Consider the following 21066-nt stretch of genomic DNA (forward strand, 5'->3'; position numbering starts at 1 on the left):
ACCCATTTGGGCCCAGGCATCATCACTCAGGGTTGCCCCACCTATTGTCATCAGTTGGGATGTCTTCTTTCTCTGACCGACGGTTATCTTTCCCACTCCACTATTCTTGTTTAGTAATAGGTTTTCTTATTTTGAATTATGAGAAAGAATGTATCCTAGAAAAGTTGGAATATTTATAAAAGTATAAAGAAGGACCAAAACCCCCTTACCAGAGATAGCGTTGTCATAAAATTTTGAGGTTTTTAAAATTCATTTTTGTAATTCTTTTTCTTTTACCTAATTGGTGGCTATCCCCCTTCTTCAAACTCACTGAGATCTCTTGAATGTTCACCCCTCCCTTCCTGACAGTTGATCAGTCCCCTTCTGGCTCTGCCTTCTTTCCTGTGCAGTACAGACTTAATCTTCGAGGGCCTGCTTGGGGCCTAGTACGCAGGAGGTCTTTCTTAAAGGAATGAGCCATGGTCCCTTCCCTTTAACTTTCTTTTCCGCTGTTTGTTTCCTCATGTAACCTATACCCCAAGCCAAGAGCAGTTTTTCACCTTGGCATTTCTGTACATAGGCTTCTGAGCACAGCTGGAAAAATCAGAATGCTGTGGGTTGATGCCACCCTACTTTCTTGGTTTCCAATCTTCAGGGGCTCACAGCATGGCTTGGCAATCATTTTACTTATTTTTGCCCCTCTCTCTCATTTTTCATGATAATCATTTAAAAACTACCAAACTCAGGCTTTCCATCCCATCACCTACTCCACACTCTCAGCAGAATAACTCACCTCCTACTTCTTAAAAAAAGAGAAGCTGTTATTTCAGTTACATGACAGCTAATTTTTATTGCGTGTTTAATAGATGATAGGCAATATGCTGAGCGCTTTACAGGGGTTATCTCTTTAATTCTGACAACAGTCCTGTGAGATAAGAAGTGTGAATGCCCTGTTTTACAGAGGAAATTGAACCGTAGTGCAGTTAAGTAGCTTGCCAACCGAAGACAGCTAGTAATATTTAAAGCTAGTGGTGCGTGATAGGGGGTGGCTTTCCAACTCAGGCAGCAGTATAACTGCAGTGTTCACATACCTCCTCACTGTGCAGTCTTCTCGTAGTGTGGTATCAAGTAGCAGCATAGTGGGAGAGAGAGCCATGACGAGAAAATTCCCATATAATGTGGTAAGTGTGGTGGTGAAGGTAGGCAAAAGGTTCTATGGGAGACGCGGAGGAATGCCTTCAGGTATCCACGCCTCTGACTGACTTTGCGCTGGGCTGTCCTTACCTCCCTATGTCCACTATCTGTGGAGGATATGGCATCCTTCCTCTTGAGAGAGGCTAAATGTCTCCATCTGTGGTTTTGGACCATCTCTCCTCTGACTTTATCACATCCCCTTCCTTCAGTTACACACACACACCTCTGTTTAATCTCTTCTAGTCCTTCTCTTTCAGAAAGACATTTTCCGGTCTCTCTGATCTAAAAGCAAACTCTGCCTTAACCAAAGGTCCCCTATAGTGTGTACCTTTCATTCTCCATACAGCTAGCTTCGTGATAGTCTATACTTGCTGCTTCTCCTTCCTCACCTTATACAAAGTTATAAACCTCAAGAAAGCTGTTTATATGTTTGTCATTCGTTTATCAAATATTTGAATGTTTCCTATAGTCAAGTGTTGGGTGCACAGTAGTGATTAAAATGGAGTCTGCTTATTGTGAATGTTATAGCCTAGGGAGGTAAACAAAGGAACAGACAACAAACAGTTCACGATATATGCAGTGCTGCAGGGGTGTTACAGAGGGACCCACCTGGATTGAGGGGGAGGTCAGGGCAGGTTTGTGTGAGGAGCTTATGTTAAGAGAAATTTGAAAGATGCAGGAAGTAGAGTAAGGCGTTTATGCTAAGCCTCGAAGACCTGACACACCTTGTGTCCCGGTAATTGAGAGGAGGCAATGTTGGCTAGAGTGCTGAGGTTAGAGAGTGAGTAGGAACGAATAAGATTATACAGGTGAGAAGTCTGATGTTTATTCTAAGTGAAATGGGAAGTTATTGAAGGGTTGTAAGCTGAAGAGTGAAGTTCTCTGATTTATATTTCTGAAAGATCCTCTCCAGTTACATGGAGAATGGATTGGAGAGGAGCAAAAGAGGAAGTAGGAAGCTGCTTGTCATCATCCAGGCAGGAAATGATTGTGTTCTGGGCTCAGGGCATGATTGTGGAGGTGGGGAAAGGGAGTGGACTGTAAAGTCCACAGGACTCATTTGAATGGACTAAAAATGAGGGGATAGGGGTGAAAGGGAGGAGAAGGGAAAGATCGTGAAGACTCATGGCTTTCTAGCTTGAGCAGCTGTTTGATAGCGTCATTTTCTGAAATATTTAAGATTGGGGAGAAATGGATGAATGGATTTTAAGGGGAAAAATCTAGAAAATCTGTTTGAGTTTTAGATTTTCAAAGTCTGAAAGTCCCGTGAGTTACACAGGTAGAAAGATCAAATAGGAATTTTTATATATCGTTGTGGAAATTAGAAGAGAAGTATAGGCAAGAGATATATATTGGGAGTTTGCAAATGTAAATATTTGAAATGGTGAGATTTGATGAGGTCACTCAGAGAGATACAATATAGGAAAAAGAGAAGAGGGCCTAGGAATTAGCCCTGAGGAACCCCAACATTTGGTGGTCAACTGGAAGAGAAAATGCTGGAAAAGGAACTGAGAAAGCAGCCTAAGAAGTGGGAGGAAACTTAAGATCATGGTTTCACTGCCACTTTCTCAAGAAGGAGGGAGTGGTCATCTGAGTTGAGTGTTGCAGAGAAGATGAATTGGGTAAGGCTGGAAGAGTGTCCATGTTGGTCTTGTGACATGGAAATCATTGTTAGGGAGAGATGACAAATTGGAATATCTGTTAGACAAAGGATCAAAATAAAGAATTCCCAGAAAATGTAAGACGTATGGAAAATAAACATGAGAAAATGTGTAGCAGTCCTGCTAAGCAAAGAAATGTAAGTTATAACAATCTTGATGTTAATTTTTACTTGTCAAATTAGCAAAGGCTTTAAAAAATGAGCACACCCGGCATTGACCACAGGGATATAAAACAGGTGCACCCAGAAATTATTGGTGGGAATATTAATTGGCAACTTAATATTAATTGTCATTACTTAGTAATAGAATGTTTTAAAATAGACACATTTTTGCCCCTGAGCTATCTATAGTCTGAATGCTAAGATTTGATTAAAATATGTGCCCTTTAATCTTGTTTAAGGACTTTCTTTAGTGTTAGTTTAAAACTCAACTTCATCTCATATCAGTCTTAAAACTTTGTTTTACTCTTAACAATATTTCTCATGCTACATTTTACCCTTTGTTCAGGAAGACAGTAAAAACAATTAGGTTTATTTATATTGTTTCTATTTCTGGGAAGTAGATTTTTTGAGTTAGAATAGTTTTCATACTTGCTTTATAAGGCTAAATGCATATTTAATTTAAAGTAAATCTATTTTAGCTTATTAATTTCTTCATGTGGTCACCCAGTATTTCTTTTTATTGTTCAGATGGCAAGATTGTTTTATCATAAACCCCAGTTTGCCATTTTGGATGAGTGCACAAGTGCAGTTAGTGTGGACGTGGAAGGCTACATTTACAGCCATTGCCGGAAGGTAAGTGGGACAGAGTCTCAGTTGAGGGTCCATGTCCCCCTTCCTCATTTGCTTTGTGTCCAACCAAAGAGAATATTCTAAGATATTAAGTAACAAAATTACTATCAAAGGATGATATCTCACTTTTATAAAAATTTTAAACTGATAATTAATAGATAGGAGTAAAAGAAAGAGTTGTAAATGAATTCTGTATATAATTCTCTTTGGCCATGTCTTAGATATGAAACAAATAATATATTTAAATTTATTTCCGTTTTACCTCATTGCCTATACTCAGAGTTAATAAATTGATATTTTCTTAATTTATACCATTAACTTTACCTAATAAGGAAGATTAGCCCTGAGCGAATATCTGTTGCCACCTTCCTCTTTTTTTTGCTTGAAGAAGATTAGCCCTGAGCTAACATCCATGTCAGTCTTCCTCCACTTTATCTGTGGGTGGCCGCCGCAGCATGGCTGATGAGTGGTGTAGGTATGCACCTGGGATCCAAACCCCAGAACCCTGGCCACTGAAGCAGAGTCTGCCAAACTTAACCACTATGCCATGGGGCCAGCCCCTCATTTGTTTTTCTAATCAAGAAAACTCAACAATAATCATTTGGCAATTTTAATTTATCCATTTTTTTCTCTCACCCAGGCAATATTTTACCAAAGCTGCTTTTAGTAGTCTTTCTGAGGCTGTCTTCCTTGGTTCCATTCTTTAAGTAATTATTCAGTAGTCTCAGTTATTTTTTTTTCTGTGAGGAATTATCACCACCATCTCTACTCTTGTTGAATTTTGAGAACAAGATAAGTGTATCCTAACTGTTTTACAGTTTTAAGTAAGTAAATGAAGTACAGGAATCTTCAGCATTTTGTGAGTGTCCTTTGGGAGTTTACAGTAAATAGAAAAGGTCATGTTGCCTATATACAGTATGGATTCCTGCTCCTCACAGTGTGGTCACGGATCAGCAGCATCAGCATCAGCTGGGAGTGTGTTAGAAATGCAGGATTTCAGGCCCTACTAAATCAGAGTCTGCATTTTAACAGAATTCCCAGGGGATTCAGATGACGTTCAAGTTTGAGAAGCATTGGCATAATGATGAAAGAATAAATTTGCTTCGTTCATTTTTGTAGGAAGATTTGAACTACTGGTGTTATTTCTTTAGTAGTTTGCTTTCTATCCTTGAGTCAGTTTTGATCATTTGTAATTCTTAGTGCATTTGTCCATAGAGATTCTCAGAGTTCTGGCTATCGGAGGTGTTTGTGAAGTTCTCTCACATACACTGTGGGGTCCCTGTTTGATCAGGCGTTTGGAGGCTCCTCGCTGGTAATTTGACCATGCAGTCTCCTCTTGGATCTCGCTACAGCCTGTAAATCTCCTGTAAAGCATAGAGTCCATTTGAAAGAAGAAAATTCTTATGGGGCCCCCCAGTTGATAAATTAAATTATATTACTATAATAGCACTGGAATATGTATAAACTGTAATGAGGAATGAACTCCTTAAACTTAGATCTCATTTACAACTCTAAAACCAATATAAATTTATAAATTAAGTACAGACAAAACACTATTTCAAAGTTGCATCATCAAAGAGACCTATGACACTCTTTTGCTGAAAGTAAACCACTGGCTTGGGATTTTAATTATGGAAAAATATAATCCAAGGTCCAAATCTTACATTTTGTATTTTGCTTATGTATTTTGACGTAAGTAATTCTGTTATAAAGAATGCCTTCATTAGGTCGAAATCTCCTCCAATTATTGTAGAATCATTAAAAGAGAAATAATATATGAAGTAAGCTTTCAAAAATCAGATAAGGGCTGTACCATTGAAATATATGTTTTATTAACAACTAATAATATACTTATTTTGTCATGCAATTACCAACCAATTTGAGAACATTTCCACATGGCAGCCAAACTTACGACACATTAGAAGTTTTAAGTGATATCATAAGTTATCACTTGGTACCAGAAGTATAAACACAAACTTGGGCACTGAAATCTCATGGTAGGAAGGATTCAGACTGTACTTAGGCTAATTTTTTTTAAATTATCAAAATGAAAATAAAATTTAGAACTCACGATGGAAATTTCCTGGATACCCTAGCATGTATCTGTCAGCCTCGAGAGATTCATTTTGAGAAACAGTGATCTAGAGCAGGGTTTCTCAGTCTTGTCACTGTTGACGTCTTGGGCTGGACAATTCTTAGTTGCAGAGGGCTGTCCTCTGCATTGTGGGATGTTTGGCAGCATCTCTGACCTCTGCCCCTTCAGTGCCAGTAGCACTCTGAGTTGTGACCATCAAAAATGTCTCCAGGGGCTGGCCCAGTGGCGTAGTGGTTAAGTTCACACGCTCTGCTTAGTCAGCCTGGGATTCACAGGTTTGGATCCTGGGTGCAGACCTACACACTGCTTATCAAGCCATGCTGTGGCGGGCGTCCCACATATAAAATAGAGGAAGATGGACACAGATGTTAGCTCAGCGTCAGTCTTCCTCAGTAGAAAAAAAAAAAAGAAGTGTCTCCAGATGTTGCCAAATGTCCAAGGGATGAAATCACCACCCCCCCCCACCCCCAGTTGAGAACCCCTGATCCAGAGCAACTAGAGTTATTATCAATTAGTATTTTTTTTTCAATCTGAAGTACCCATCTATAAACACTTATTCACAATCTAAAACCAGTAAGCTTTTAAAATAGAAAGATTTTTCGTTCATTTGTTAGCAGACTCGCTGGGTAGCTGTACCTGGCCTGAACTAACAAAGGATCTTTAAAGTCATTGATTTGTCTCACTTAGTGTCAATGTCCATACGTGTTGCTGCAGAAACGTTCATGTGTTTAATTACAGAATTTTACCCCAGCACCCCTGGGAGTGGTAAATACTACTTTTCCAAAATCTGAATTCCAAAGCACATTCCAAAGCCAGGTTTCCAGTAAAGGATTATAACCCTGTGTTTGAAAAACAGATTGACTGTAGACAGTGCTATGTTGACTTAATTTTCCTGATTTTTGACCTTTTGCTATTTCTACCATCCTTATACTCTTTTCATATAATTTTCACAGTAAAATAGAAGATGTGCTAGGCTATGTATTTTCTGCCCCAAACAAAATAATACACTTTATGCTAGTACCTGTTAGTTTTGCTTTGTTTTTTTCTTAAAGACTTATTGATACCTTTTAGTCTTTATTATGTGATTGATGGCCTGTCCTTTTCATTACCTTGAACACGGCATCAGGTATAATATTTTCTCTTTGACATTGATTTTTAACAATAGCTACAAAGACAGTCATCTTAACAGCTTAAAATAGATAGACTGGTTTAATTTGCGGCTCTGCGTTAATTCACATAAACCGTACTCATTTCTCTGTTAGGTCGGCATCACCCTCTTCACTGTGTCCCACAGAAAGTCTCTTTGGAAGCATCATGAGGTTTGTATTTCTTACATTGAATGGTACAGTGAAAGTTTATTTTATTTAAATATGTGAATTGAGGTGATTATGGTTCTTCGTGTATATTCCCCTATAAATATATGCTTTAAGGCAAAAAGGTGATTCTATTTCAGTTTTATAAAAATAAAGTAGGATTTTCTTAAATATTATTGTAGTTGTTTTGAAAGCTATAATATATATAAACAATCCCTAGTTATATATGAGAGATATTAGAGAACCAATTAGTGATTCTCTAGTTTTATAAATGACAATTGAATAATAATTAACTAAAATTTGCATAGTCTTATCAGAACCGTGGCTAGGTAAACTTTTTCTTATCATCCAATATTGACAGATAGGGGAAAGAGGCTTAAAAAGGATTAGGTGGCAAAAAGTTTAGGGACCTTTTCAGTGGAGGTCAGGACTGCGAGGGGAAACTGAACAGTGTCAGCTGCGTTTCTCCTTGCGCGGTAACAGCGTAGCATTCACTCACTGGGCCCTGCGGTTTGCAGAGACGTGGCTGTGAGGCTTGACCCGGCCTGGGTGTTGTCTTCACTCCGGCGTTCCTGCAGTGTCATGTTCGGCTAGTCTTTTCAACTCTTAACGTTAAATGAGCAAACCCGAAAAGTAAGCCCAGCGTAATTCCTTTTTGTTTTCTTTCCCCTTCCCTCTTTTCTTCCTTCCGTTTTTTTCCCCTAAGTGGTAGAGAAATTTTGGATAAAAGAAAGGATTTGAGAAAAATTGGAACAATGGTGAGGGCATTGTGTCCCATAAAGTACACACCTGATTGAACCTGATTGTGCATCTTTTTTGCCAAGTCCTGGGCTAAGTGTCACAGGGGATCCAGGATACTGTCTTTACCCTCAAGAAACTTACAGTTTAAATGATAGTGTACAAGTGATAATATGAAGAACGTGGGATTTGAAGTCAGTAAACCTGGGTTCCAGCACCACTGTTCCCAGCCTCAGTTCCTTCCTTTGTATAATAACAATTATTGATCCTTGCCCACCTGTCTCAGATTACCGTGAGGATCAAAGATGGCCTGATGAGAGTGCATAGTAAAGTGTAAGGATGTTCTGTATAGCTGTGTGACTTTTAAAGAGTTTTTATTGTCTTATGGCATATTATAATTTGTCTGTTTCTCATGAATTGGATGAGAAATTGCGTAACTAGAAATCAAAGCAGTTTAAAATACATCCAAGCCTTAGTGTTTGTCAGAAGTTTACGAGCATTCCAGCCATGGGACAGCGAGAGGACTCGCTTCTTACCTCTCTCCCCTTCGGGCAGTGTAGGCAGAACAAGATAACCATCAGGCCAGTGAGGTGAAGGAGGGGGTCACAGGAAGAACTGCAGGGACAGAGGCCAGAATAGCTAAGAAGTAACAGTGTAGAAGACGGAAAAACCAAAGTCTCTCTAAATAAATCACCGCTAAATGAAACAGAGGCTTCGTAACTACTGTCCTAAGTGCCGTCACGGGACGGGATAAATCCGCACACTACATAGCTCTTGTCCTCCAGTGCTAAATCAAAATCCAGACAGACAAAAAGCCTTAAGTTAGAGGTTCCGAGCTGATCTGGGAAACCAGCTAAAGGAAATATGTTCAAGGCCGCCCTGTTGACAGGCTTCCGCTTCGCGCAGTTCTACCTGCTGGTACATCAGCCTTGGTGGCGGAGTCCTAGAAGCATTCTCATTTGTAGAATGCACAGAGATTTGGTTTCTTTAAAATGATGAGGAAGGCTCATATGTTAGTTCTCATAAAGGGAAGTACTCTGTCCACTCTAAGCAGTTATATTGTGACTTTTTAAAAAGAGCAGACTTCTTCATTTAGTTTTACCTTGGAGAACTGTATGCATTTCTGAGTATAAACTTTTGAAGGTTTTAGTGACTTAAAATAATTATTTCTGATCATTTTCTTGTATAAAAACTTCTACATAAATTCCTTACAAAAAGGAAATTCTCTTATTTATTTTGTCCCGACTTCTTTCCCATAGTACTACCTGCATATGGACGGCAGAGGGAATTATGAATTCAAACAGATAACAGAAGATACGGTTGAGTTTGGCTCTTAGGATCGGAGAACTGGACCCTCTTCAATGAAATAATGACGGAGTACACTTAGGAATACGTTGTAAAATAAAGTTAGCTTGTTTTTTTTAAACAAAGCAACAAATGAACTAGCTATAAAATAATTGAGAACAAGTTGTTAAAACATTTAATATTACATAGAATATTGCTAATTGTGTATATGTTGTTTAATTATTAATATGTACTAAGAATGTCCTTATTCTTGTGGTTAAAAACCTGCCTAAATTAACTTGGGCTTAAATCAGTGTAACCTGATTCATCCTGGGATGTTAACCATTTGAAGTCATCTAATTTGACTTTTATGGCTCTATCTTTTCCTTCAGTGAAGAACCCTATTTAAAACTAGGGTCATCACTTGTCCTGTTCTAACGACATAGTCTTGAATTTCATTTTCTTTCATCCCATGATAGTGGGAAACAAACGAATCATAGTGTATTATCAAGATGTACAACATAATTGCATAATAGCATTTATTACACAGTGACAGATTTCTTTAGCTGCCACAGTTATACTCATTCCTTGTATATGTCTTGGGGTACGTTTGACTCCAGTAAAGCCATTTGAATTTTCTTTGGCTAACTAATAAATGTGCCCCACTCAATCTGCAGTATTGATTTGTTCCGAGGGTTCTTTGTGGTGATGTCACAAAAGTGTATGTGCTGTCTTGCTTATAAGGGGTGCTTACTACGTTTCACACCTGATCTCTCCAGTGATTGGGGTGTTAAAACAGAGTCCTCGCATGTCAAGTCAAGGTCTTACAAGATTGTTAGATTTTTAAAGAATTGGTTGGATTTCTGTATGTCAGAAGCCCATTCATTGGAAGTGTGATGGTTACATGGTGTTGAACTCCTGATGAGCCATAGAATGCACTACATGAGTAATGCACTGAGTATGCAATGTTAGCCCTATCTTTGACCATGATCTCATGTTTAAAAAATATGTTCTAAAGTTATTATGCACATAATAATTATGTTTCCTAGGCACTGGTTTGTCTCTGTGAATCTTTTTTATATTTGGGTTATTATGTTGAACTATCCTAAGAGAAATCGATTTCATCTCACCAAACCACCATTAATGACTATTATTTGCACAGGGAGAACTGAAACTGAATTATCAATGTTAGATATGAAATCAGTTTTGTCAAACTGGGGTTCAGAAAGGGGCATTTTATATTGTAGTTTCTGCATAAGCGATTTTGTTTTTTTTTGCAGAATTAACTGTAAGAATCACTGGCTGCCAAAGTAAAACTTGGTGTACTGATTCCACAATATGTAACATTCAATTTTTACCACTTCCTTTTAGCAAACTTGTATACTTACTTATTTTCTGTTCAGATTAAAAAAAAAATCAGATATCCTATACAATCTTTGCTTGTTCCTTTTATTTTGGTATCTAAATACTGGGTAGTTCATACCTAGTTCGTACAGACCTGACTTGAAAAACAGAAAACTAAACATTCAGAAAGCCCTTTGAGCACCCAGAGTCTCTTTTTTAAAAATTTTTGTCAAATGTAGCTTTAACAGAATGAATTTCTCTTTTAGAAAAGCCGGACAAAACCTTCAGTGTACCTCGCAAATGCTACCAAATAGCCAGAGACTTTAAAAGATATCATCAGTCCTGGGAAAGATTTAATGGCGGGAAAGTTGGAGATTGTCATATTCTCAGATTTCTGAAAGTGTCCTAACCTGAGTTACCCTCACCCTGCTAATAGAAGTCTGCTGGCTGCCTCCCGACTGTTTCTATAATGGATTCTTGCCATCAAAAAAACAATTTTGGTTTCTATTCTTTACTTTTTCTTCCTTTTTTAATTTAACAAATATTAAAGTGCCTCAGCATTTGAAGAGTGGAGGAAGATCTCTCTCCTGGAGATTCACAGTGTATATTAACAAAATGATTGTTGTGAGAAGGCCTACAATAAAGAAATCCAGTGTTTCCAAAACTTCATTGACCATGGAACATCTTTTTCCACATAGTTACTATTCGTATCCTCCATAGACTGCACTAGGAAACGGCAGTTTAATCTGAAGAAAAAGCTAAAGGATAAGAACTTTTCATCCAGGAGCAGCAGACTCCAAACCAAGTTTATCACTCTGTGTTGTAATACCAAACTTTACACTCTATATAAAGAGAAAATAGGGATTTAAGCAACCAGGGTTGTTTGCAATGCATTAATAGGATACAACCTATCTAGGCTTTGCTTCTGTCGTGGAGGCAAAATTTTACCTCTACCCTCTTAGGGTTTTTGGCTGGGTCTGAGAATTAAGTGGACGTAAGACAGATTAATAGGAGAAAAGCATACAAGTTTAAGTTTTATGTGACACGGAAGCACTCATGAGGAATGAAGACCCAAAAAAGTGGCAAAACCTAAAGGCTTTTATACTAGGTTGAACAAAGAGAGGCAGTTGTAGAAAAGTGAACTACGTGGAAAGGCTAAAGGAAGCTAAGAATTATTTTTAATAAGGTTTGTTTGTATAGAATTCTCTGAGTTGCAACATCCTGTCCTTGATGATAAGAATGTTACTTCTAGGCTAGGGAGGATGTCTCCCATATGAGACTTTCATCTCTTGTTTCCAGGAAGAAAAATTGGGAGACTCAGGACCCTTCTTGCACTTGCTGTTTAAGTCCCGTTAGCTCAAAATAATCCCTGTGCCAAAGTAGTGTATTTTGGAATGGCATATCCTGCCACCCTTCAGCTCCTTCCTCCTCTCTTAATGATTAGGATTTGCTTTAAAACTGGTGATATAGTATCTATCATTTCCTTCTATGATTTTTTAACTTTTAAACTTGCTGTCTAAAACTATGGTTTGCCTAAAAGAGTGAATTTACTTCTATCAGGTGGACTTTAGTGTTGGTTGTAGGAAACTTTACATTTTACCTACAACAGTAACTTCCCCTTTGTGAAGAATTGGCATGTTCTGACCTGTAAGCATATCATATGCATGTCACTTAAAAAAAACTAGTACCAAAAATTACTGAAAAATAGTCCTTTCCCCACCCCCTAGGGGTAACCATTTTTAACTTCTAATTGTTTTGTGGCAGTTACTTTTTATTTTTTAAACAATCTGCTATATACCTATTTCTTGATTTATCAATTTTAGACATTCTGTACTGCCCATATTGCTACCACATCCTCCACATATAATGAAGTCATTTAAAAAATTTGTAAACACTATTTCAGTATAAGACAATGCAGAAAAGCCCATAAATCTTAAGCTCAATGAGTTTTTAGAAAGTGTGCATGCTCATTACCACCCTCCAAATCAAGAAATAGAACATTGTCACACCTCAAAGGCCTCCTTCATATCGTCTTCCAGTTATTAGCCCCTATAAGCCACTCTTCTGACTTTTATCACGAGTTAGCTTGCCTGTTTTTGAACTTTACGTATATTAGATACTTTCTTGTGCACGACTTCTTTCCCTCACCCTTTGAGACTGACACGTCCATGGTAGATGAGGCAATAGTTCCTTACTTTTCTTGCTGTATAGTGTTTGTTGTGTGAATAGACCATATTTTATTCATCTTACCGTTGGTGGGCATTGGGTTTTCTGTTTGGAGCTGTTAAGGAATAGTCCTTATAAAGATTCTTATACGTATCTTCTGGTGCATATGTGTGCGTGGTTTTGGAATGGAATGTGTCCAGCTTGGTCGTGTACTGCCGTACTGTTCTCCAAAGTATTGTACCATCTTTACACTGCCACCATGAGTGTATGAGAATTCCATTTTCCCAGTTGTTGCCAATGTTTGGTGTTGTCTGTGTTTTCTTTTTAATTTTAACTTTATGTATTTTTAGCCGTCAGCAGTAAATCATTGTTTCATTTTGCGTTTCCCTGGTCAGTAATGAGATTGAGCTTGTTTCATGTTTATTGGTCGTTTGGATATCCTCTTTTTTGAAGTGGTCATTTAAATCTTTAGGCCCCCTTTTATAAATTGTCCTATTGATATTAAAGATTTTTATGTATTCTGGATATGAGTCCTTATTAGATAAATGTTCTGGTATCAGACAAAGTAGACTTTAAGACAATGAGCATTTTTAAAAATTGAGGAACATTTCATAATGATAAAAGGATTGATCCAACAATAATTTAAAAAAACCCCACATAAATACTTGAACACAATTAACCAACTTGACCTAATTCACATATGCATCTAGCAACCGCAGAATTCTTCCAATCACTGAACATGACAGATCCCTCCATTTATTTAAGACTTTTTACATTTCAGTCACTAATGTTTTGTAGTTTTCTGTGTAGAGGTCTTACACATTTTTCATTAGCTTTATTGCTAGGCATTTGATGTTTCTTGATTCTAGTATATATTTTATCTAACATTTCATTTTCTGATTGTTGCTACTGAATAGAAATTCAGTTAGTTTTTGTATATTGATCTTTGTGACAGATTGTATTTTCCAAGGATGGTCCCTTGAATATGTATTCCAGCCCCGCATGCTCTTTACAGTATGTATAACCATCCTCCATGGAGAGGTGAGGTCTCTTCCCTCCCCTTGAACCTGAAACCTTTGTAACTTCTGGTGGGACTTCTGGTGGTGGGTGTAACTTCTGAACTTCAAGTTCAGGGCCTTGGGGTTGATGAAGGAGGAGATAGGATGATGAGAGGCTAAGTAACACTTTATTGGGGTGGCACTTGGAGAGAATTGCATGACAGGGAAAGTCTTTCCCAGTGACATAGGCTCAACACTCAGGAAAACTGACATTACTAAGGAAAAATTGGTTTCAGAGATGGCTGTGTGGGACCACCGCCCATTAGGGGACTAGGACAAGGGGACTTCTAGGATGAAAGGGGAAATCAGAGGGGCTCATGTGTCCAAGAAATGTCTCTCAGCAGTAATTGCCCTGAAAGGCAGCGGTGGTTTGGGGTCTTTTATGGCTATAAGGCTGTCTTATCTATGGTTAGCGGATGTTTGATGCAGTTTTGTGGGGTTTGTTAAGTTGGTAGGCTCTAATTGACTAAAAATACTGTCTGGGGACTACATTTAAAGCAATTGGATGTGTGAGGATTTGGCATCAGTGGGCTTTGGGCTAATGGTCCTAGCCTGCTGTGAAGAAGTAAACAACATGGGGGCCATTCTAGGTGAATACAGAGGGGCCATCTCTGACCCATTTACAGAATCTTGCAACCAATAGAATGCAGTGGAAGTGCCAGTTAAATCATTTTAAGGTAACAATCAGTGTTTGCTTTCTAATGAGTGTACAATATTGTTCACTGCAGAACCAAGTAGAGAACTGTGTTCCTTCCTTTCTGTCTTTACCCTCTAGTATCTGATGGCCTTCCCTTTTTTTTTTCACCTTGCTCCATATGCCATAATTACCATAATTATTTCCACTTGTGCCACCATATCAGTGTTCTGTTACTTTCCAGAGATGTCCTTCAGGGGTCTTCTGTCCTCCTCCACCTGCTTCTGTAGGCTGGCTGAACCATCAGCCTGACCCTGAGCCCTCCTGCCTTGGAGCCCATGTCTTCCTCTGAGGTTTACTCCCTTATGTAGTGGAACATGTCCTACAGTAGCTTCCTGGGAGAGAGTGCATGGGAAGAAAATCCTCTGAAGTCTTAATATGTCTGAAGATATCCTTATTCTGTTATACCTGGTTGCAATACTGAGTTTAAGCTAAAGATTATTTTCCCTTAAAATTTTTTATAGTCCTTGTCCTCATATTTTTCTTATATCAGGTTTGCTGTTGAAAAGTTCAGTATTCTGATTCTTGTTCCTTTGCATCTGACGACTACTACTTTTTCTCCTCTTCCTCTCTCTCTGTCTCTCTTCCTCTCTCTCTCTTTCTCTCTGTCTTCCTCTCTCTCAAGAATATCCTCTGCCGTATCTGGCAAGTCCTAGTGTGCAAGCCTCTCGAGAGCTCTCTGAAGGCAAATTAATTTTCTTCTCCCCTTTTTCTCCTCTGCACACATAGGGCATGGCTCCCTTTTCTGTGTACAAACATTTTCTATTCCCTTGTCCCTTATTAACTGAAAAATCTAGTCCATTAATTTCCTCTCTTTTTCTCTTTGTCCCTGTGGATTTAACCTCTTAAGTTTACTTGGTATCATTAGTAGGATCTTGGGAAGGTGAGGAGAAACACATGTGTTTCATCGTTGACTGGAAGTCCATAAAGACTTTTTGAAGTCCCTATGTTCATATTTTTTTCACAAAAGATTGTTTATTTTAGCAGTAAAGAGGATAGTATGTTTAAGAAATCTCAAAATGAATAATTGAGCCATGATTCTGGGATGTTCTTTAGAGCATCATATTTCCATTGATTATGTAGAGCAAACTCATGATGTTTAATTTCTTAGACCTTTCTCTTGATTCGAGTAAAACCCCTTTTGCTGGTTCTTAGAATGGAAGAGCAAGCTCTGTGATCTGGTCATTCTGGGTCTCTGAAAATGCTTTTTAAAACATTGACAATCATCCTAAACATAAAATAGCTAGAGCCAATACTTTAAAAGCTATCTTTTTATTTATTTATTTATTTATTTTAAATATTGGCACCTGAGCTAACAACTGTTGCCAACCTTCTTTTTTTTTTTTTTTTTTTTTTTGCTTTATCTCCTCAGGCCCCCCCGTACACAGTTGTACATCTTAGTTGCAGGTCCTTCTAGTTGTGGGATGTGGGACGCCACTTCAACATGGCCTGACGAGCGGTGCCATGTCCACGCCAAGGATCCGAACCCTGGGCCACCGCAGTGAAGCACGTGAACTTAACCACTCAGCCACGGAGCCGGCCCAAAAGCTATCTTTTTAAAGAAAGATAAATGTTAAAGATAAATTAATTGGCCCAACTCTTTAGTCAAAGCCATTTGGTAAATGGCAAAAACTTTGGGATGATTGGGCAATGCAAACTCTGAACTTTGTCAAACACACATTTGTTTCTGACATTATCCTGTGCCCAATGATGTGAGCATCCCCTCTTCCCAGAACACACTTGCATGTCCTCCTCTCCCTGCCCCCTTTTGCCTGGTTAACTCTGTGTCCTACAGCTGAGATTTTAGATTCACCCTTCTAAATCCAAGTTACATGGCCGCATGAGTTCCCCAAACACCCTATACTTTCCCTATCATAGTATTTATGTCCTATTATCATTACTTGTTTGATGTTTTCCCCTGCAAATATGTGAGCACAAGAGCTGAGATCAAACCTGTTGTATTTTAATCAAATGTGTGCGTGGCACATAGTGGGTGCTTAGTATTAGAATAAATTAATGAATAAATGAGCGAATTCGAATGCATAAGCATGGTTCTTGCCAAGGAAATTACGATCTAGAGAAGGGGCTATGACAGGTAAAGACCGCTTCTGTACAATATTAAGGGTCGTAAGAAAGAGTTGTGAGGAGGTAGGAGGAGTGTGCTGGGAATCTGGGAGAGGAAAGCTCCTGGGTGAGACCCAGGAAATACTGTGGACACTTTGAAGGATGAGTAGGAAGAAGCAAGGCTCCTGACTTGGTGAAATTGAGGCAGGAGAACTTTTGGTCCTTGGAAAGCTGTGGATTAAGGCAGAGGCCCTCAAAGTATTGTCTTTGGGAAATGCGTAATATTTGCAATATGATTGTGGCTCTGCTTTTACTTTTGGCATGGATTAATAACTTAATGATTTCTAAGTTTCGTAAATGGCATCTTCTCATCAAGTCTGCATAGTTCTATCCGTTGGTGAGGTGTCTGTTTCCCTTCTCCACCCCGCCTCCCCTCCCCTGCCTTTGTGAAATCCGGAATAGCAGCTACATGGTTGGGGAAAGCACAGAGAGCAGAGCTTCTCAGCCTTCAGTGTGCGTACAAATCACCTGGAAAACCCGTATTTCAGTTCAGTAAGTCTGGGGTGGGGTCCAAGGATTTCCATCTCTAACTAGCTCTCAAATGACGCTAAAGCTGCTGTCCCCAGACCACGCTATAAGTATCAGGGCCTGGGGTGGGAGCTCTAGCTGTGGACTAAAGAGACAATTACAGGCAGAGCCATAGCAACTTGGAGAAGGTTCCCTGGTTCAGTGACTCCAGCTATCCCTCCTCCAATGTTCCTTTATTCTTAATCATTTACAGGTGTTTGTGTTTTTGTTTGATTGCTTTTCTCCTCTTATAATCCAGTCTATGAACATTCTAGTCAAGTTGTCAATTCTGCTCAGGAACTGAAGATGGCACCACAATCTTAGTCATAAAGGACACTTCCAGTCCCAAATGCTGTTATGCAAGGGAAAGGCATTTTCCTGCCCCTCTTGAGTGTTACAGTTCTTATTCTCTGGCCTGATTTTTGCTCAGAGAAGACAAGTTACTTTGCAAATGGAGCATAGTTTTTGGGGGTTTTTTTGAAAATCAGGCTGGACAAAGATTATGGCCAGAACCTTTTTCTTAAAGGTTTTTTAGAATCCTATTTTAAAAGGTTATTTTATATGTTCAAGATGAATTGCAATTTCTGTTTCAAAATACCTGGATTTTTTTCCCCAGTATTTTCATTTCCTTCAGAGAAAGAGTGTTATTTTTGACGGATGCTCTATCTAATAACCCATAATAATGGAATTTAGGTGAAAAAGGGTTGAAGAGTTTTAGACCAATTAGCTCACTTGACAAAAGAGAAAACAGGCTTCCCAGTTTTGCTTGAGTTCTCTTGAAAGAGTTTCTGTTCCTTGCAACAGGAAAAATCCTAACAGACCCGTATGTAAGGAACCCTCGCCCAGGGAGTGTGCAGCCTCCAGGCGGAGGATCCTGTCTATGCTTTATGTCTTCTTAATTTGATTTTGGCTTCACCGCAGGCTGCATTCTGACCTCTCCAAGGGCTAGGAATGCCCCATTTGGGTCAATAGCTACTCCCAGCCTCTCACTGCAGTAAATAATAGATGAAGCCAGTGGTTCTCAAACATTGTTGGGCATTAGAGTCACTTGAAGGGCTTCTTGTTAAAGCACAGATTGCTAATTCAGTAAGTCTGAGGTCAGGGTTATGAATTTGCTTTTCTAACAACCTCTCAAGTGATGCTAATGCTTCTGGTCTGGGACCACACTTTGAGAACTATTGGATTAAGGTAACTTTGGAACAAGGCCATGGTTTAGAAGTAGCCAGGAAAATGAGCAAAATTTCTTCAGGGAATCAGATATGCACACAAGATTTAATCTTTGCCACCATGCAGACAGCTTCCCTTTAAAAGGAAATAGCATAGCATAGCTGTTCACGGAGGGAGAAAAAGAGGATATTAAAAATGTGGACAAGTGGGAAGCTAGGTATGGAGCAAAGTAGAAGCAGGATGAGCAGGGAACGTCAGAAGGGCTCAGGTCTGTCCTGCAGAGTGGCTGACCCAAATGTGCTTGCATTTAGGAAAGAGGGGTTCCTCTTCCGCCTTCCCACCAAACCCCTCACAGCTGCTGATGAGGGAAAGTCCGTCCACTACTCTCTCATTCTTTCTAAAAGTATGACTCCTGGTAAGATATTATTACGCTTCATTTACACTTGAATGTGAGTGATTTTTGAGTCGTTTCTTTAGTTGAAATGGTGGAGTGGTGTCCTTTGAAATATCAGTCTATGCTTTTTTCCCTGGTATGTCCTCTGACCCTTGACCCCCTCCCCATTCAATCAGTCCGCAGTTCTGTGATCATTGCCTCGAGAAGAGATACGGCAGCTGAAAGCAGAGAAAAGTGGTCTCCTCTGGTTGAGGACAGTTTGAACAGACAGGACTAGGGCACAGTCAACGGATCTAAAAGAGAACATGGCAACAAGTAAGAGCAGGGCTTCCCCACTCCAGCCCACTGCCCTCCGACTAGAAAAGGATTTCCCACGGTGGAGGGAGAGGCTAGTCAGAGGGGAAGTGGAGGGACCTGGGGGGCAGGAACAGTGGTTGGTGACGGTGGTGAGTTGGACACAACTCCTGGGAAAAAGCACATATTTTCAGGGGAATCACCAAATTGCTTGGGTTGGTTTCTGCCAGCTAGTGGAAAGGAAGCCTAAATTAAATCAAGTCCCTAGAAAATGAAGAAAGTTACAATTACTGTGTACATGGGCTATGTACTGCTATTTCTACCACTCTAGGGGCCTTGGTGGGGGGAGGGCAAGAAGACGCATGGCTCAGGGGTAGGGAGTGGGGGCTAAATGGTGAGGGACTGGGCAGGGCAGGGCTGAGCAAGGGGTCCAGTGTATGAACTGGCCTGTGCACAGCAGCCTTCTGGTCCCCATGCTCCCAGGGCGGTCACCAAGGGATCGAGTGCTCAGCTCTGAAAGCTGGGGAGACTGTGGAAGGAAGGACCAGTGTCAGCTCACACCCATCTCTTCCTTGAAGGCTTGGTGGCTCCCCAGAGAAGAATGTCGTCAGTCCCTCTTTGGACTCCCGGAGAGAGACCTGGCGGAAAAGCCTGTGGAGAATTGTTTCCTCTGCATCTGGTGCCGGGCCTGGGGTCTCTGTTTGTCAACAGGGTTAGAAGTCAGGAAGAAATGCTGGTCACAGAGCAGGGGAGAACAAGGACACGCTGGAATTTGTTGGCACCTCTGTGCCTGTCTCTCTGACCGTGCCAACCTTCTCCTGGCTGCTGCTTCACTTCTGTCCAAATCTTCTGCACGTTTCTCTTTTGGTCACCTCTAATCTAGAATCACAGAGGGAAAACAAACGCTGGGAATACGTGGTTCCAGGTTAGCCAAATTGACACACTACACAACCCCCCGCAGAACCGTCTTGAAGGGTTGAGAACAGTACCCATAAAAACATAATTTACCTTTTGAAAAGGATTACTCTGATTGCCATGAGGAAAATAGACTCTAGAGAACTAATTGTGGACAGAGAGAGACCAGCTAAAGACTATGGCAGTAATGTAGTCGGAGATGGGAGAGGCTTGAATTAGAGGGGTAACAGAGGAGGAGGTGACTTTTGGAATTGGGATATATATATATATATATATATACATTTTTTTTTTTTACTTTTTGTTGAGATTACGATAGTTTGCAACCTTGTGAAATTTCAGTTGTACATTATTATTTCTCAGTCGTGTTGTAGGTGCACCATTTCACCCCTTGTGCCCACCCTCCACCCCCCTTTCCCCTGGTAACCACTAATCTATTCTTTTTGTCCACCTGTTTAACTTCCACATATGAGTGGAGTCATACAGAGATTATCTTTCTCTATCTGGCTTATTTCACTTAACATAATACCCTCAAAGTCCATCCATGTTGTTGTGAATGGGACGATTTTATCCTTTTTTATGGCTGAGTAGTATTCCATTGTGTATATATACCATATCTTCTTTATTGGAATTGGGATGTATTTTAAAGGTAGCGCTGATAGGCTTTGCTGATGAATTGAATGTAGCATGGGAGAAGAAAAGAGAAGTCAGTGATGACATCAAGGGTTTCAGCCTGACCAAATGGTGGTGCCATTCCTTGAAATGGAAAAGATTGAGGGGGAAATGAGTTTTGGGGTTGGGGAAATTACATATTCTCTTTGACCGTATTAAGATTGACATGCCTGTTCGATATCCAGGTGGAGATGTGGAAGTAGCTGTATCTACAGTGCAACTCTGGGGTGCAGGAAAGAGGTTGGGGCTGAGATGCACATGTGGGAGTCAGCATCTGGATGATATGGGCATATAGCGAGATTGAGCTAATGACAGGGCCATGGGCTTAGATGTATTACCCAAAGAGGGTTTATTGATGGAGAGTAGTTTGGAGCCCTAAGGTAAAACCAACATTTAGAAGTCAGAAAGAATAGGATAGTGTCCAAGAAGAAGTAGAAAGTAAGGAGGACATCCAGATGAGGGCTTCTGCGAGGTCAGAGGAAGATGATTTTTTTAAGATAGAAAATATTAGTATGTTTGTATTCTGATAGAAATGGAAGGGCTAGCCCCGTGGCCAAGTGGTTAAGTTCACACACTCCACTGCGGTTCACTAGTTTGGATCCTGTGCATGGACCTACACACCACTCATCAAGCCATGCTGTGGCGGCGTCCCTCATAGAAGAACTAGAGTGACTTACAG

At 39.8% G+C, this 21066-nt stretch overlaps 1 protein-coding gene across 3 annotated transcripts in view; it reads left to right on the plus strand.

The window, feature by feature from the left end:
• ABCD3 (ATP binding cassette subfamily D member 3) overlaps positions 1-10483 on the plus strand; it is a 73518-nt gene extending 63035 nt beyond the window's left edge. For all 3 annotated transcript variants that reach the window (XM_046645600.1, XM_046645599.1, XM_046645601.1), the window contains 3 exons: positions 3524-3628; positions 6983-7039; positions 9031-10483. In XM_046645600.1, coding sequence (XP_046501556.1) covers positions 3524-3628; positions 6983-7039; positions 9031-9108 — 240 coding nt within the window. In that variant the 3' untranslated portion in view covers positions 9109-10483. The remainder of the gene's footprint in view (positions 1-3523; positions 3629-6982; positions 7040-9030) is intronic.
• Positions 10484-21066: the final 10583 nt, after the last annotated feature.

This window comes from Equus quagga, chromosome 18 (assembly GCF_021613505.1).
Source record: "Equus quagga isolate Etosha38 chromosome 18, UCLA_HA_Equagga_1.0, whole genome shotgun sequence".
NCBI lineage: Eukaryota > Metazoa > Chordata > Mammalia > Perissodactyla > Equidae > Equus > Equus quagga.